At 53.6% G+C, this 18,464-nt stretch overlaps 1 protein-coding gene across 1 annotated transcript in view; it reads left to right on the top strand.

Annotated features, from left to right (window-relative positions):
* The window catches only part of ANGPT4 (angiopoietin 4), a 40,405-nt gene extending 30,240 nt beyond the window's left edge, over nucleotides 1-10,165 (top strand). Inside the window, exons 6-9 of the mRNA XM_040447456.1 lie at nucleotides 2,138-2,239; nucleotides 3,756-3,922; nucleotides 8,337-8,467; nucleotides 9,318-10,165. Of these exons, the coding sequence (XP_040303390.1) occupies nucleotides 2,138-2,239; nucleotides 3,756-3,922; nucleotides 8,337-8,467; nucleotides 9,318-9,478 (561 nt within the window). The 3' untranslated portion in view covers nucleotides 9,479-10,165. The remainder of the gene's footprint in view (nucleotides 1-2,137; nucleotides 2,240-3,755; nucleotides 3,923-8,336; nucleotides 8,468-9,317) is intronic.
* The last annotated feature ends 8,299 nt before the right edge of the window (nucleotides 10,166-18,464 follow it).

Below are 18,464 nucleotides of genomic sequence, written 5' to 3'. Positions count from 1 at the left end.
ACGTTGAAAATCCAGGGGCTTAACACAAAGAAGTTTATTTCTAGTTCAAAAAAATTTTTAATGTTTATTTTTGAGAGAGAGAGCGAGAGCGAGCAGGGGTGGGGGAGGGGGAGAGAGCGAGGGAGACACAGAATCCGAAGCAGGCTCCAGGCTCTGAGCTGTCCGCACAGAGCCCGAGGTGGGGCTCAAACCCACAAACCGTGAGATCATGACCTGAGCGGAAGTCGGGCGCTTAACTGACTGAGTCACCCAAGCGCCCCACAAAGAGGTTTATTTCTAATTTACATATAGTCCAGTTGAATGCAGGTGTGGGGGCTCTGCTGCACGTGGGAAATGAGGGACCAGGGCCAATAGAGACCCCACCATCTCCAGTGAGTGTCTTCAGTGAATGTTGCCCTGGGCTTTGGAGGTCCACTTATGAGATGGATGAGGGGTCGAGGGGAACTGTGGGTATCAGGAGGGAGGGTTTGGAGGCCAGGCCCAGAAGTAAAAGAGTATGGAGAACAAGTATCCAGTCTTTGCTCTTCCTAAATCCCTTTTCAATTTTTTTTGACTTCCTATAATATATATAATACATATATATTAAATATAAATATATAATATAATATAATATATAATATAATATAATATAATATAATATAATATAATATATAATAATATAATATATAATATAACTATATATTAAATATAAATATATATATAAATATAAAATATATTTATATATGTTTGTTTCCAGGCCGTCTTTAACACTTCACACACACCTGCTAAACTCCTCTTTTAACAAAGAGATCAGGCCCTCGATGTCTAGCTAGAATTTCATGTTTTCGTTACATTTATTTTTACAATTATTTGACTAAAAGCAAGTGTTACTAGTGTTCGACTTGTGGTACTGGTAAGATTTCCTTCTAAAATACATTTCACCTAAGTATTTAAGTGTTTTTTTTTTGTTTTTTAAGGGACACCACTTTTTAAGTAAATATTCTATATGCAATTAGGTTCACTCTATAGGAAATTCAGCTATGGTGAAATTCTGTGAGGCAAAAGAGCTGGGCTCAGACCTCAGCGTAATTTAGTGTCACTTGCCTCGAGAAAGCCCCTTCTCCTCTCTGGACCTCAGTTTCCCTTACTGTACCCTCTGCTACTCCCGCAACAAATGCCACTGTCTCCTCTCCCTGAGCAGGCTTCTGCTTTCTCAGAGCCGCTCCCTCCACTGCCATTTCCACTTGTCTGCCTGTCACATCATCATCCAAAGCCTTGTTCCAATGCTACCTCCTCTGAGAAGCCTTCCAGGGTTGCCCAGTGACTCCTTCTTAGGAGCTCTTCTTGGCTGCCTGAATGTTCATAACCAATAGTCTGCCTGCCCCATGATAGCAGCCAGGCATATCCTCCAGACCAAGCCAGCCCTGAGGGTTGATTGATCTCTGACGTGTCTCTGTCACCTACTGTGGGACCAGGGACCAAGTGTGTCTTCACTGAACATTGAACATGTACTGAACCGGCTGGAAGAATAGTACGAACAAAGATTAGGCTGAAAGAAGAGATTATGATGGATGGTGAGCTCTTTGAGAGAAAGACTCTTTCTGTCTTATCCATAGTGACACCTCCCATACTTTGAATGGAGCTTGGTATATAGCAGGTGCTCAGAAAACATTTGCCCGCTGAATGTAATAACATTTCCTGAGTCTACGCCGTGCGCCAAGCATGTTACCCCTGTCAGCATTTAATCCTTACCACAACCTCGCAATAACAGCGGGGGAAAAGCCTCCATTTACTTAGTTCCCAATATGCCCAGACTCTTTTCTTTGGATGACTCATTATACATAGTTCTTGCGTCGAGCCAACTTGCAGGTGAGAAACTGAGGCACAAAGAGGTTAAGGTTTTAACACTTACATTTTACAAACGAGGAAAGGAAGGCTCTGAGAGGACATCACTTGTCCACGACTTTAGAAAAAATGATGACACTAAGTGGGAAATGTGAACCTGGATATTTCTGATGCCCTTGACCACCAGGCTCACCTGTTGCTCTGTGAAACTGTCAGCCAAATCAAAATGGGGCTGGTCTAGAGCTGCTTCTGACATCTTCCAAGGGCTTCCAACTCCCCACCCCCACCACCACTACCACCCAATTCCTTCCAGGTGTTCTGTGACATGGAGGCCAATGGAGGCGGGTGGACTCTCATCCAGCGCCGTGAGAATGGCAGTGTGAATTTCCAGCGGAACTGGAGAGATTACAAACAGGTAACACTGCTGAAGGGGGTTTTCAGCCCTTAAACTGGGGCAGGGGGCTTGTAGGCAGGGCACTTGTTTGCCTTCAACCCTCCCCGGGGGGGGGGGGGGGGGGGGGAGGGAATCAACCCACCTAAAACCAACCACCTTCAAACAGATTTTCCTAGTGCACATTCACTGTCAGGGACTCCCTCACCTGAAATTGAACCTTCTTTTTGCAGGTTCTGACATCTATCCTAAAAATAAAAGTTTAACTTTATTTTTTTTATTTGTGTAAAGATTATACATACAAATTTTTTTTAAGAATACAAAAATGGAACAGAAAAAAGTAGTCTCCCCTGCCTACCCCTGACTGCGTTGCTTAAATGAATGTCCTTATCTTTGCACACATATATAATCACATTTTCAGGAGAGATTCTTTAATGTGGAATTGCTGGCTCAAAGACCCAGTGCATTTTACAAGATGAGAAGTAGTGCCCTAGTGTCTTCCAAGTTGTAAATTAACTTTTGAGTAAAGAACTTTTGGCAAAGCTGGCTTAAAAGCTCTTAAAGTTTCCACAAGCAAAAGAAATAGAAGAAGGTATGTGGAAATGCAACAATATCATTAGTTGTGGCTGCGTACTGTTCATTCGACCAACACTTAAAAATAAATACCAAATTAAGATATGAGTGTCCTTGAGCCAACTGAGTTTTAAACAAGTATTAAAATGGCAAAAAAGAAAGGGGATGCTCGGACACAGAAATACACAAGAGCACTGAATACTAACAGACTAATCGGCAGCGAGGCAGGACCGAAGTGGGGAGTGGGGTTTAGGTGTGCCCCTGTCCTTGGTGCTGAATTAGTATTCGGGCCGAGGACAGGTTTCTCATCACCCTGGGACACTAACGCGCTTAGCTTTGCATTTCTGTGTTGTTGAAATTTTGCAGGAGTTGCCATGCCACCCAACAAAGGTCGCTCTACAATTTATGCCCCCGATTAAAATCTTTTAATGTTTTGTTGCGGCCCAACACACATGCAGCTAAGTGCACAAATCTTAGAAGCGGAAGATACTCAGTGGGTTTTTACCTATGTGTTCACCGACGTGCCCACCATTCAAAGCTGGATATACAGCACTGCCAGCACCGCAGAAGCCCCTCTGGTGCCCCCCTGTGCCTCCTCGTGCCCCAGTCAATACTCCCCCAAAAGGTAGCTGCCATTCTGACTTCTAGCACGACGGATTCATTTTGCCTGTTCTGAAACGCCACAGAAATGTGATTTCAATTATTTTTAACAGAATTTACCCCGTTTTACAAAAATCTTGGGGGTTTTTGTTGTTGTTGTTGTTGTTGTTGTTGTTGTTGTTTTTGCTCTAGGAGGTGGAGAACTCCCATCCCCAGGCCTGCCCACACTGTACTTTATGGACTTGGTCATTAGGCAAAGTGGTTTTGGATTAAGTGGCCCTGGAGCCCGGCCCAGCCCAGCTTCTCGGCCAGGGGCACGGCCTCCCATCGCAGCATGAAGCCCACCCCCACCCTTCGCTCCCCACAGGGCTTCGGCGACCCGGCAGGGGAGCACTGGCTGGGCAATGAGGTGATGCACCGGCTCACCGGCCGGACAGCCTACTCCCTGCGTGTGGAGCTGCAAGACTGGGAAGGCAACGAGGCCTATGCTCAGTATGAGCATTTCCAGCTGGGCAGCGAGGGGCAGCTGTACAGGTGGGCTCGGGGCCCAGGCTGGTGGGCGGGCTGGGGTCCCGGGCTAGTGGCTGTAGAGTCCGCACCAAGGGTCAATCCCTGGGCGTCTCCTGCTCCTACCATCTGTCCCCCATTTGGGCGCACGTCACGGGATCTGGAGGCGGCCGGTTAACACTCAGCACGTCCCGGCCACTGGGTGGGGTGGAGAGACTGTCGCTGACGCTGCCATCCCAGGAGCAGGAAAGGGCCTTCTCAGGTCAGTCACCCCGAGGCAGCCATCTTCCTGAGGCCCAGAGCGGGGAGCCCAGCCTGGCCCGTGCCGTGGGCTAAGGTAGAAAGGTCCCTGGGCTACGAATCAGGGAACCTGAGCTCCTTCTAGCTCTGTTCCAGCTCGCTTTGTCAATTTGGGCAAGTCAATGCTCTGGCTTGTCTGGACTTCCGCTTCTTAACTGCGGGATGGGCTTAAATATGAGCGTAATGTGAAACCATCAGGGTCTCCCACACCTCCCCCGGCTCGGTTCTTGGCTCTATTTCGGAAGAGAAGTGAGCACTTCCTGAGCACCTACTCTGTTCCAGGCATATTACTCCATTTAATCCTCCCACAACACGCTGAGGTAAGCATTGCCGCACCTGCTTTACTGACGTGGAAACGGAGGCACGCAGCTTAAGTATCCTGCCCCAAGTTACAAGTTAGGTAGAGCTTAGATTTGAACTCAGGTCTCTCTGCTACCGACACCCAGGGTGTTTCTACTACATGATGTTGCCTCTCTGAGAAACTCAGGGTTCTTGAAGATACGACTGGGTCCTGGCTATCTTTGAACCAGGACAGGATTGAAATCATAGACTCCCACTCACAAGTCTGCAAAGGACGTCACCTGTCGCCTGGGGCTTCATGTGATGCTAGCACATATGCCCCAGCCACCAGCCAGCCAGGCTGGGATGCCTCCACTGACAGGGAAGTCACTTCCTCCAAAGGAATCGGATGATTCTCCGTCTTCCTGCACTTTAGGTCTAATTCCATCTCAGGGAGCTTTTCGATACTATGCTCCACCCACTCCTTTCTCTTCTTATTAGACGCCCTGGATCCTCCAGCTAAGTTGTTCTGACATCCTCCTTACGGGACCCACCCCAATCTGATAATAGTCCTCCTTAAACAGCCAGGTTCAGAGCTGAATGAACCATGCCCTGGGTCTGGGCGAGGCAAGGGCTAAGCTGGATGGTCCCCTCCCCACTACTCCTCGAGCTGACCAGGGAGTAACCACAACAGGCTGCCGACTCCTAGTCAAGCCACTAAAGCCAAGGCTTAAGTCCTGACTCCATCCCTATCTCCCTCAGTGATCCCGAAGAAATGCCTCCACTTTCTCATCTGTAAAATGGGTGCCCTAGGTGTACCTACCTTATTCAAAGTGCTATGAAGCTCAAATGAGACACTGCACACCGAGCATTAACACAGTGCCTGGTACTTAGTAAATGCTCAGCAAAGAATATAATTGCTGACCCCGAGGCAGCTGTTCACACACTTGGCTCGCCTGCTCTGTGTGAGTTCACTGCTGTTCCTATCCCCGTTGCTTCGTTCACAGTCGTGGGTCCTGTGCGTCTGGGGGTGAGCACGTCCACAGGCAGTGCCACACTCCCGGGAAGACAGTAGCTGTCTGTGGGGAACACACGGGGGCATAGAGATCCAGGGAGGACTCCTTGGAGGAGGTAATGCCTATAAAGGGTGGGCATCCTCCAGACAAAGAGAGAATAGGAAGGGCACCCCCAGGCAGTGGGGATGTTTTGAAAAAAGGCAGAGAGGGGGTTCCTTCCATCCAGCTGGCCACGGATACCCCAAACCTGAGCAAGTCTCTTTCAAGATCATAAGGAAGAGTCCCTGCTCTTTCAGGAAAGGCTTGGGAGTCTGGGGGGGGGGGGGGGGGAGCACGGAGATCCTAGAAAACAGAGGGAGATGTGGAAACTGCCAGAGAAGAGCCAAGGGGAGAGTGACAGAACAGATGCTGGTCCCCGTGTCCCCACCGTAGGGTCAGCTGGCGGCTGAGGTGGGGAGGATCCCCACAGGGAAGCCCAGAGGCAGGGAAGCATAGGCATCAGGGGCGGGAAGGCCACCCTTATTTGTCAGACACAATAATGAGGACCTTCTAGAGCCTGACTAAGGCACATGCATAAGCTTACAAGAGAAAGTGGCCCACAGGGAGGGAGGAAGCAGGAGGCACGGCCAAGGCACAGGCACATGCCCCCCCAGAGGTGCCCACACACCCAGATCCGATTACAAGTGCGAGATACACACAGAGATACGCAAGGGCGGGCACAGACATACGTGCACATGTGGAGGGGCTCGCCACACCTCTGGGGCACACACGTAGGCCTACAGAGCGCACAGACTCACACAAGCGCATCGCTACACAAGCAAGCACAGACACACGTGCAGCGGTGCTTTGCAGAAGCCCTCACAGGTAACACGCGCAATTCCAGACACAAAGGCAGATTCCACCATAGATACTGAAACACAGACTCAGAACACACGCACACATATGCACGCAGGCACGAACAACGGCATCCAAACGCTCGCAACTGTGGATGCACAGACCCACCCACAGATCCACGGACACATGGAAAACACACCTTGTGTGCCTAACTTGGGGATACCCGGAGGCCTGTGTGTTTGGGTTCCCCAGGCTTGAGCCAGGCACATGTTCGAGATGTGTCTCAGCACTGAGTCACGGGCATCCTGGTCCCCGACTTGAGAGTTCCCCGGGGGTCACAAGATCCCCATTCTGGAACCCACGGGGGAGGGGAAAGGAGGCAGAGACTGAGCTGAGGACCTGGAGACAGTAGGGAGGCCAGTGCTGCTGGAGTAACCCCCGTGAGGCCCATCGGCTTTGTCCAGCCCTGATTCGACCCAGCTCAGACTGAATGTCACCCCGAACGTCAGCCAGAGCCCCAAGCCTGACCTTGAACTGACATCGCTGAAGCCTCAAGGGGAGCCTATAATAGCTACAAAGAGAAGCTGGGACTATATGAAGCCATGGGCCAACCTGTCTGTCCCCACCCCCGAGAGCCCTGGCCAGATGGGCCTCTTTCCGGGGTGGGGGGGGGGGGGCTACAACACCAGTCAGGCGAGCCCTGGGTTGCGTGTTTAAGGGCACAGTTAGAGCTTCACGGTTAGAGCATCTGGCCCCGAGGGCCATGCCCCTGCCTCACCACAGACAGGCAGAGCCCATGGTGGGAGGTGCAGGGACCGAGCCCACATTTCCTCCTGATCCCACAGGGGGGGCATCTCCCAGGCCCTGCCCTGGGGGAACCAGAGCTTCCCTGAGCTTCCCTGGCCGCCTCCACCCGTAGGACCTTCTTCATCGTCCTCAGACCAGGTCCCCACCTGCGTTGCCTGTGCTACAAGCACGCAATACTCTCTCCAACCAGGCTGAGCAGGAGCCCGCGCCAGCCACATGCCAAGGGCTGGGAACGCAGGGACACGTGACAGCCCGCCCTCAACGGGCTGACTATCTACTGCGTGCCCGCCCTGCTCTGCACTCATCACACGCCGAAGTCATGGGACCACAATAACCAGACCAGGGCGCCACGGTTAATATTACCGTTATTAGCATTTTAGCAGATGACGAAGCTGAAGCTGACAGGTGACGCAGGCTGCCCGAGGTCATGCCGCCGGAGAATGACAGAGCGGGGATTCGAACCTCAGCGTTCTGTCCCCCAGAGCTCATGGTCGTAATCACCATGCAGGCCTGGACATGCCCAAGAGGATCTCACAGCCTGGCAGAGAAATAGAAACCCTCCCCAGCGGGCTGCGGATGCGCAAGTCACAGGGCTGGGGCTGCCCCGGGGCACAGAGCCGTGTGGGCTGGTGTGGTCAGGGAAGGCTTCCTGAAGGTGGCAGGGCGGTCAGCTGGCGAGGGAAATGCACGCAGCTCCCAAGGCAGGCCACACCGGGCTGGCATCTGGCTCTCACCCTCTTCCGTTCTGAGGCCCGGGGCAGGCTCCTCAGGTTCTTGGGCTCTGTTTCTTCGTCTGTAAACTGGAACCAATAGGGTGTTGCGAGGACTGAGCAAGAATGAGTTAACCCACGTGAAGCGCTTGGAACGATGCCCAGGGCATAGTAGCCGTTCAAAAAAAACGTTAGCCATCACCTTCATTCTCGTCGTTATTTTGATCCCTCTCACTCTTGTCCGAGACTCGGGGTCGGTGAGGTGAGGGAGGCCTGGCCCACAGTGGGTGCTCTGTTCCCGGGGAGGCAGCAGGCAGGGAGGGTAATCCAGGGGCAGGGGTGGCCGAAGCACCCTAGGCTGGGGCGCCCCTCCCCCCAGAACAACCGGAGAGGTGCCCCCGCCTAGGACCAAGCCTCGTGGGGGAGGTCGTTCTTTAACCAGCCCCATCCTCACTCTGGACCCCTCTCCCATCACCACCTCCCGGTGGCCTCCAGGCTTTCTCTGAGCGGATACAGCGGCTCAGCAGGGCGCCAGAGCAGCCTGGTCCTGCAAGGCACCAACTTCAGCACCCGTGATGCAGACAATGACAACTGCCTCTGCAAGTGTGCCCAGATGCTGTCTGGAGGTGGGTGCCAGTGGGCCGAAGCCCCGCTCACCCACAGGCTCACTTGGCTGGACACCCCCATTTCCTCCCCACCCCTGGGCGGGCCTGGCTGTGCCCTATCCGCCCCTTCCCCCACCAAGTCCTCAAGGTTCCCTCAGGGTCTTGCCTCATCCTGACACAGGCACCACCAGTTTTCGCCTGAGACTGGGGGGGTGGGGTCCCAACCCCAGGCCTGAGAACCCACTCCCCCCCCCCCCCAGGCCGAGCAGGACCAAGATGGGGAGACGCGGGCAGAGGATCAAGAGGGGCAGCTCCCCACCAATGCCCGGCTCAGGCAGTGCTCCTGGGCGTGGGGGACACAGGTCAGAAAGCAGGAGATGGGGTGAGTAGGAGGGGCAGAGAGAGGAGGAGAGACCTCCTGGGACGCAGAGACAGAGATAAGAGAGACATCAGGACATAGAGACACAGAGCAGTGAACACAGAGAGTCCCACGGGAACAGAAGTCCAGAGGGAGAGATGGAGAGACGATGTGCAGACCACAGAAAGACAGACGGACACGCTGTGTGAGAGACAGACCCCGAAAGGCAGGGCAACAGAGACCAAAGGGAGAGAGTACAGAGACACCAGAGCCCCGCAGAGAGGCGGACACAAGCTCAGGGACCATCAAGGTGCCGTCCCCCAGAGGCCACGGGCTGAGCGGAAGGTCCGGGACTCTCCCTCCCACCCCGGTGCCCCTCCCGCCCTGTCCATCTCCTGCCAGCTGGCTCCCTGGAGGAGGCAGCGGCCCTGATCGGTCCCCGGGGTAGAGGGCTGCCCTCGGGCCCCTGGCTGGCCCCTACCTCCCCAAAGCGTCTTCCTCTCCCTCCACCAGGATGGTGGTTTGATGCCTGCGGCCTCTCAAATCTCAATGGTATCTACTACGCGGCTCACCATCACGTGCGCAAGCTCAACGGCATCCGCTGGCACTACTTTCAAGGCCCCAGCTACTCGCTGCGGGCCACCCGCATGATGGTGCGTCCCGTGGGCGTCTAATAAGCAGCGACACCCGGACGCTGGACCCACAGGAAGAGCCGGGACTCGGTATTCCCTGAACGAGCTGGATCCAAACACGGGACACAGTGCCAGGGTATGGTCCTGGACACCCGGGCCCCCCCCCCCGGGCCAGGCCTCCTTGCCCAGGAGTCCAGAGGATCTGCTGCCTCCCTGTTCCCCTCAAGTTGTGACACGGTGGGTGGCGGCGGGGTGGGGGGGGGTGGGGGGGATCTGACTCTATAGTACCCCTCTTTCCTCTTCCCTTCTGTCTCCAGCAGGGGTCCCCTGCCAGCTTGAGGGTCACAATACCCTGAATGAGCGGAGAGCAAACTTAACTTAGGTCCTCAAAGAAATATACAAGCACAGTCCACTTCTCCCAGGCCCCAGCATCTGAAGGCCAGACCTGGCCTCTCGGGGGCTTCAGAAGATCTAAGGGGCATTCCTTTACCGCCAGCATGTCCTCGAATATGTTCCAAAGAGAATATCTCAGGCGCCCCTCAAAAAGTACCTGGGGTCAAGGGAGGGAGGGAAACACCCAGTTAAATCAACGTGAACAGGCATGCTTAGCTGCAGGACCCGTCAGGGCCTTTAATGTGGTCACATGCCTTTTGACAGCCTGTGAAGGAGTTAGCATGGGCAGCTTTCTCCAAATGTCCTTATTTGAAAACAGGCCCTGTTGATCCCAGAGCATCTCTCGGGGCTGCGGATACCCTTGGGAAAAGTTGGTCAAACGTGACAGGATGGAGACCCCGAGCTCCACCGCTGCACCCCCGCCTGCACCCACTCTTTCTGGCTACAAGAGCCACGGCGATGGCCCCGAACAGCCCTTAAAAACAACCGGAAGCAGCTTTGGGTCAAAGAAGACACACTCCACCCCCGAAGAAGGGTCTAGAACAAAGTTTCCGATCTGTGCTCTGGGCCGGGGTCCTGCCAGGCTCCGTCTGGTCCTTGAAAAGCCAGATTTCTGCCTGGAGGCTGCCCTCTCAGCACTCCCTGTCACCCTAGCTCACCTCAGCTCACGTTCAGGGGCTGTTGGGGACCGTCCACTCCGCCTCGAGCGGGACCCCAATCTTCAGGTCCAGATCCTTCCAGCCTCCAAGCTGAGACCCTAACCCTCTCCTCCCACCTGGTCCAACAGTGTTGCCACCCGCAGCTAGGGGGTGGCGGGAGGTGGGGGTGGGGGGCAGAGCAAGCCTTCGCCTGGGTCCGGGAGACCAGGGGCTCCTCGTGAACTTCCTTCGGAGGACAGGGTCAGAGAGGGGGTGGGGAAGGACGGCGGGCAGGGTGCTGCTCAGAAGCCTCACGTGGCCTTACACAGCATTTGCTCGGTAGGCCTTTGTTTAACATCCGCTGTGGGCAGGGCCCTGGGGTGGGAGGGACCTGCTCCAGCTCTTGGACTTGAGGCCAGTGGCTCAGCCTCTCGAGGCCTCGGTTATCTTGTCTGTGAAACGGAGATGAAGCTCCCTCCTGGCTGGGCTGTGGCAAGGAGGCGATGAAAGGATGTACGTCAACTTTGTAACAGAGCCTGGCACGAGCAGGTGCCTAATAAACGTTAGTTCCCAGAGAGGTAAACGGGGTGAGGAAATCCACCCCTAGGGTGGGCCCCCGCTCCTTCCGGGCCCAGGCAAGGTGAGCATGTGTTCCTGAATCCATGGCATTTATTTGTGTACTGCTGAGCTTAGCGGCTAGGTGTGCTGGAGACGGGGTGGAGGCAAAGCTGTGAGCCCCACGGACAGACTCTGGGGTGGTGAAGGCCCACATCGCCGTCTACACTCGCTTTCTGAAAAAGGCCAGGCTGATTTAGGTTACCCTCAGATAGCTGTTCTTAAATATTCATGCTTCCTTCCTACCTTCCTCCCTCCTCCATGCCAGCTGCCTGTTCAGCCCTGCACCGTTGACTTCACTCTCAGTCAGGTTTTCTCCTGACAGGTGGCTCCGGCAGCCCTGGGCTGGTGGCCTCCCAGCTGAGCATCCCTAAGACAGAGAGTTGCCCTGTCCCCGTGATTCCAGCAAGGGCATGATTTTCTCCAGCCAGGACTGGTCCTTTCGTGCCCATCTTTGTACTTATCACTGTGAGTCTGATTGGCCAGACCTGGGGCACCCAATCAGGCCTGGAACCAGGGCTGGGGTCAGTGCCACCCCAGGCATGCGGACTAGCAGTTTCCAGGCACCGTTTCCGGAAGCAGCGATGCTGGACAGGCCAGAACCAGCGATCGCTTTTCCACCACCCATCTCTCTGACTCCCATTTGCCTTCTCTCCATCTCTGCCCCCCTCCTGGCCCCCCTCCCCCCAACGCCTGGTCCCAGGCTCCATCTCATCCCCGGGTTGGCCCAGGACACAGCTGTGTCCCGCCCGGGGTTGTCAGACCCCGGTTCGCTGTCCTGGCCGTGTCCCTGGAGCAGAGTCTCTGGCCCTCTCTGAGCCTGCGTTTCCCATGTGTACAATAAGGACAGAGGACCTGCCGACCTCCAGAAGTCCCCTGACAGCGATGCTGACCCACGGTGTCCTGTCCTGCAGACGGGACCAATGGAAGGACACTGGGCAGCCCAAGGGCCCTATGGGGGCATGGCTGGTGTGGCCCTGGCCCTGGCTGGATCTCCTGGGGGCCACCACTCATAGGAACTGGCTTCAGGGATACCTGAATCTGCATTCATAGGGCCCTTGAATTCAGATTCTGATCCTATGCAGAATCGTATCCAGAATCACCTCTTCCTAGATCAGATCGGCATTCTCCCCATCTTACTCATGAGGAAATTAGAGCCCAGAGAGGGAAAGGATTTCATCCAAGGTGGCACAGCCAATCACCACCTCCAGTGCACCTTCCATCTATGAGCTGCCTCCCTCATCCAGGCCTCTCTGAGGCATCCTGACACCAACCACAAAACTGCTGGGGGAGTGTCCCCTCCACTTATGTCAAGCACCAAAGGAACTTTCTGGAAAGCTCTCCAAGACAAGAGCTTTTATCACTGGTACCTGATAGGTCCCGGTGGAGCCAGACAGGCAGATCGCATTGTTCCCAAGATCTCTGCATGTCCCCGGCGAAAGCAGTTTCCACGCTGAGGGAGAGAGTTGACTGGGCACCCCCAGAGACGACAGCCATGGCCGAGGTAAAAGGTGGCCCTTTGCAGGGAGGAAGGGAGCAGCTAGCATCAGGATGGTTTGTCTTGGTGGCTGGGGGGACTGACCCCATTTTCCAGATCCCCACCCCCACCCCCCGCCCCGGTGTCTGTGTGAGTCTTCACCTCTTGCATTTAAAGATGCTTCGGGGGGCGCCTGGGTGGCGCAGTCGGTTAAGCGTCCGACTTCAGCCAGGTCACGATCCCGCGGTCCGTGAGTTCGAGCCCCGCGTCGGGCTCTGGGCTGATGGCTCAGAGCCTGGAGCCTGTTTCCGATTCTGTGTCTCCCTCTCTCTCTGCCCCTCCCCCATTCATGCTCTGTCTCTCTCTGTCCCAAAAATAAATAAACGTTGAAAAAAAAAAATTTAAAGATGCTTCGGAAAGCTAACGGCATTGCGTTGGCAACAACGGCATGGGCATCTTTTGATGGAGCGGTGCTTTGGAGAATGGAGTCTGGTCCAGGCCACGTCCAGGATAAATGTGTCACTTCCCTGTGTTAGGTTCACAAGGAGTTGCTCAGCTGAGGTTCTCGTGGGTCCTGAGGTCAGGGATGTCCAATGGCCTTTAGCATCAGACACATTCCTGCCTTACCCCGTGAGATCTCCTGGAGCCTCCCTTTCTCCCATCTGCACAGTGGGGAGAGTGGAGTCGGGTTACCACACAGGGAAATCATGCAAATTCCATGTGATGGTGGACATCCAGGCCTGGAACATTCGCTCACGTATTTATCCACTCATGTATAGATTCATTTATGCACACAACGCGTATGGGTCAAGGCCAGGCTGCATGATGGGGCTGGACCAAACAAGACGGTCACGTGCTCACAGAACTGAACAGCCTAGAGAGAGAGACGGGCCCAAACCCCAATTTTTTTTTTTTTTTTTTAGTTTGTAAAACTAAATTGACAATCGATGGCAAGTAAAGAAAATAAACAGGAGGCAGAAACAGATCGCAGAGGGTCCAGCTTCCGGCGATCAGGGAAAGCCCTCTCTGAAGAGGTAGTGCCTAAAGTGGGGACTAACTAACACAGTGAGAAAGAGGCAGCCAGGGAACGGTAAGTTCACTAGGGGGAACAGTCATTGCAAAGGCCCTGAGGTGACCATGAGGAACTGCAAGGGAGCCAGGGTGGCTGAGACCACAGTGAGCAAGGGGGAGCGGGGTGGGGCTGAGTCCCCCCCCCCCCAGCACTTACATCAGAGATGACTCCTCCCCCCAGTGCCCACCAAGGACTGAACCCAGCCACCACTCTGCCTGAGTCTCTGTGGAGCTGGGGCAAATTCCTGCCTCTCTCTAGACCTCAGTTTCCCAGTCTGTGAAATACAAGAGAGGGATCACCTCTGTCTGAAAGTCACCCAGACCCAGTTATTGTATAAATCTGAGTCAAGGGTCTGGTTGTGTCCACTGCCCTGCACGGGGTGCCAGTGGGGGGGTCAGAAGAAGGAAGAGAAAATAAGGGACTTGCCCTCAGGCTACACGGGAACTTGGGAGTGTCTCCCACACAGGGTCAACCAGGGGGAACTTGGGTGGGAGCACAGGACGCTGACTGCCTGCCCCCTCCATGCTGGTTTTACATGCACCATCTCTGAATCTTGGTGGGTTCTAGTATTACCCCATTTTACAGATGTGGAAACAGAGACCCACGCAAGTAAAATGCCTTGCCTATGGTCACACGGTGACTTAGGGTACAAGCCAGGCTGATGTAGCAGAAAGACCCCCAAATTCAGTGAGTTACAGATTTTTCCTCCCTGTGAGTCTGGAGCTGATCGGTCCATGGCCAGGGGGGTCAGCTCTGCCAACCTCAACCACAGCTTCCCTCTCTGGCCAGGGGAGCGTCACCCAAAGGCGCAGGATGGGAAACAATCTGTCCAGCACCGCTCCCCCTCCAGAACCTCCCCCTCTCACCCCAGACTTCTCTTCTGCTCAGAATATCCCGGCGGTCTCCCTATAGGGCTCCATCTCCCGGTTTGCTTCCTCCCGGCCTGCAGTCATGCCATTTCCCCTGCCTGAAACCTTCGGTAGCTCCCCAGTACCCTGTGCTCACGGCTGGTCACCACCTAGCTCAGTCCTTCTCCAGCTCCGCCTCTGCTCTGTTCTTAGGAGTTCGGAGGCTTTGGGCCTGATGAATTCCTTCTGAGCAAAGGGTCTCAGGTGGCCATCAGTCTTCCTGGAGGAATTGCCCATGTCCAGTGGACTTTTATGTCCCTGTGGCCTGGAACTCAGGGCCCAGCTTGTGGTGGCTACTCTCTGTAAGTCACATAGCATATTGGTTCAGCCCTCTGGCTCTGCAGAGAGCCGGGCCCTTCTGCTACTTACAAGGATAATGTAAGAGCCTCCAAAGTCCCTGTGAGGGCCCAGTACATTGCAAGGCACCTAGGACAGAGCCTGTCCGTGGTAAGTTGTCTGTGATGTTGTCTCCGATTATTTCCCTATACCAGGCCCCTTAGATTATCCAAAGAAGCCCCTTAATGACCTTATGGGTCATTAAGTACCAATAGGTACCATTATCATCTCTCCCTTTTCCAAACCGGGGAACGGAGACCCGGGAAGTAAAGTCACTTGGCCAAAGTCACACAGTAAGATTTTACAGAGGTGGCTTTGGACCCAGATCACCTGCCCCACAACATGCTTCACCTGGATCTTATGGTCCCTGTGACCACGGTTAAAGGAAAATTCATAAATACATAAGCAGTTGCCAAGCTGAAGCTAGCCGGTGCTTGAATCCGACACAGGACAATAAAGGCCCCTCCAGGGCCGGGACAGGACCTTCCTTCCTGCTTCTGACTTCCCAACTCCATGTCCTGGCTTCCGAACACTTGGCCACAGGCTCACCGCCCCCAAATCTTTTCTGAGTAGGACTTCGCTTTCTTCCTTGTCAACCTCCCTGGCCTCCCCACTGTGGCCTGGGCAGGGGAGGGACAGGGACAGGGCACTTTAATCTGAGCAGCCTGGAAGCCTCCTGGCGGGCTGAGGCCTCTTCCCTCCACCTTCACCTGCCCCTTGGTGTCTGGGAGAGGTGTCAGGACCACATCCGCTCGGGTCTGCCTGTGTCCACAAATCAGAAGACTTGTCCTCTCTGGACCTCACTCTCCTCAACCATAAAGTGGGAATGAGCCTCCGGCCCTGCTTGCTTCACAAAGTTGCCATCAGACTCGAGTAAGATGGTCCCTTCCCTCAACAAGTGTTTAGTAACTACTATGTGCCAGGCACTGGGAACACGGCCATGAACAAGACAGAACGACACTTGCTCTAAGGTGCTTATAGTCGGGGTGGGTGGAAAGAGACAGAACTTCAATAAAAATTAACCAAACAACCTAAAGTACAATGAATGTGGGTTGCAACGACACCAACTAGTTGGGGAAGGCATCCTTATAGGACGAGGAGGAGTTAGGTGAAGAAGAAGAAGAAGAAGGTTCCAGGCAGAGGCAACAGCACATGCAAAGGCCCTGGGGGTGGCCCAGGGGAAAGCTCCAGAGCACTCGGGAAGGGGAAGAAGCCAGAGGTCTGGTAGGGACTGAGGTAGGCGGGCCCTTGAGGGCCAGACGGAGACAAGTGACGACACAGAAGATAATGGTCTAAACAGCAGGAAGCCAGTGCCCTGGAGTAACCCAGAGCTCATAGGCTTCCCCATCCTCCAATGTGAGTGTTAACCTTAAGCGAGCTGTTTCCCCTCTCAGAACCTGGGTCTTCCCTCCCAAGGAGATTGGGATCGCGATACCTATCTTGCAAGGCGTTTGAAGTTCAGAGAAAATCTATGTCCCGTACGTGAAAGATCTGTCCCTACACAAAAGACTACTCCACAAAGGACGTCCACTATTATTCGCAATGCAGCCTATGGCATTTACACGTTTTCCCATTATTTCTTGAACACTTGTCACTGCTGCAGCTTGACAGCAGACAAGTGGGGGTGGACCCCAAAGGTTGGGGTTAACTGACAGAAGCCAAGCCATGCATTTGGTCTTTTCTTACGGTTTGAGAAAGGCCCCCAGGGCTACACAGGAACCTAGTCTGAGAACAGTAGCCCAACAGAAAGGCCAAGGAGCATCTAACGAACCTGACATCCGTGCGACAGGTTCTGTTGACTAGCACAGAGGTCAAGCAGTAGAGAACATGTTAGACCCCAACTGGAAAGGACAGGAGAAGAATGGGTGAAGAGGGGTGAATTCCTACGTGGAAGGGAGGATTCCCTGGGAAGGGGCACCAGGGCAGCTTTCAGGGGACTAGGACTGTTTCCTTGACCCACGTGAGGGTTAGTTTGTGACAATGCATCAGGCTGTCCCTTGCTGGGTGCATTTTTCTCTCTGTGTGCTCCTCTACGTGCATAGGTGTGTCAGGGAGGGGAGATTTTACATGTACAAATGCGCTGCAAATCCAGAGCCATGTGGGTGGAAAATAAGAGTTTAGAGAGGAATGTGGCGGAAGCTAACAGAATTACATACGCAGTCGCCCTTCGACACAGGAATCTTTCCTTTCTACGAATCTGTCCTGAATATACGTAATACATTGTACAAAGTTATTCACTGAAGCTTCATTTGTACGAACAAAAAGATGGGAAAAAACCCAAATGAATAAAGCTGTGGCACAGTTATTTCTGCACATCAAACTACCCCCAATCTCAGTGACAGAAAAACGACAGCCATGGACTTCACGGCTGGCTGGACCATCCACCCGGGGCCCTTTCCATATGACTCGGGCTTCCTCACAACATGGCGGCTGGATTCTGAGAGGAAGCATCCTGACGGCAAGCATTCCAAACAGGACCAGGAATACGATTTGCAGGGTGCGGTGCAAAATGAAATGTCACTTCTTACGTGCACACCTTCTACTAACAGCATTGGTATTTCAGAGCTCATATGTGTGTGTGTATTTCATTCTCCCTGGGACAGTGGAAGAGCTGCACCAAACCAATGAATCACTTGCATGTCACTTCTTACGTGCACACCTTCTACTAACACTCTCTACCTGCTGCTCATCATGAGTAAGGAAACGATGAAAGGAAAGGGAAGTATCGCGTTCCCTGTCTTCTTTCCTTCTAGGTCACCGTTCTTAGTGCAAGGGGTTGGCTAATACAGGGCAGTAACATGGGTAAGAAAGGATATGATCCGGTTCTGGGTCATCTGAGATTTCCTGGAACACCAGTGCCCTTTTTTTCTTACAAAGGCACTTCTGATTGGAACAGAAAGCATGGTCTTTCGGGCTGTACCCCTATTTGCTCAGTCACGGCCATCACATGCTTACCTTGTACCCACTTTGAGTCCCACTGAATGTCCACGTAATGTGAGTTCACCGGAATTCTATGCTCGCAGGGCACTGTGAACACTATATGTGAATGGTGGACACTCTTATTCCGTGTGTCTCTTCTGCTCACATGCAGACACTGTCCCGTTGGACTTCACTTCCAACACACAAGTTCAAAGATAAAACTAAGAACTTCAAAATGTGACAGCAGAGCATTAAAACAATTAAAATTTTTTAATTTCAATTTAAAAACAGGGGCGCCTGGGTGGCTCAGTCAGTTAAGCATCCGCCACTTGATTTTGGCTCCGGTCATGATCTCACGGTTCATGGGTTCGAGCCCCGTGTCGGGCTCTGCGCTAATAGGGAGGAGCCTTCTTGGGATTCTCTCTCTGCCCCTCCCCCATTCCCTCTCTCTCTCTTTCTCAAAATAAATAAATAAACAAAGAAGAAGAGAAAATTAAAGACAATTTTAACTGTTTTAATGCTCTGCTGAGCCCTTCTGAGCACGGGACCCTACGTAGGAGGTAAGCATGTTAGGGAAGCCGCGTAGCAGGCATCGCCAACACAGATACAAATAGAGTGGCAAAAGGAACCTGTGTTCCTATACCCTCTCCACAGACACTTGCTCCATTGT

The sequence above is a fragment of the Herpailurus yagouaroundi genome, unplaced genomic scaffold, assembly GCF_014898765.1.
Source record: "Herpailurus yagouaroundi ecotype Mexico unplaced genomic scaffold, PumYag 196, whole genome shotgun sequence".
Taxonomy (NCBI): Eukaryota; Metazoa; Chordata; class Mammalia; order Carnivora; family Felidae; genus Herpailurus; species Herpailurus yagouaroundi.
This window is presented reverse-complemented; position numbering and strand designations above follow the sequence as displayed.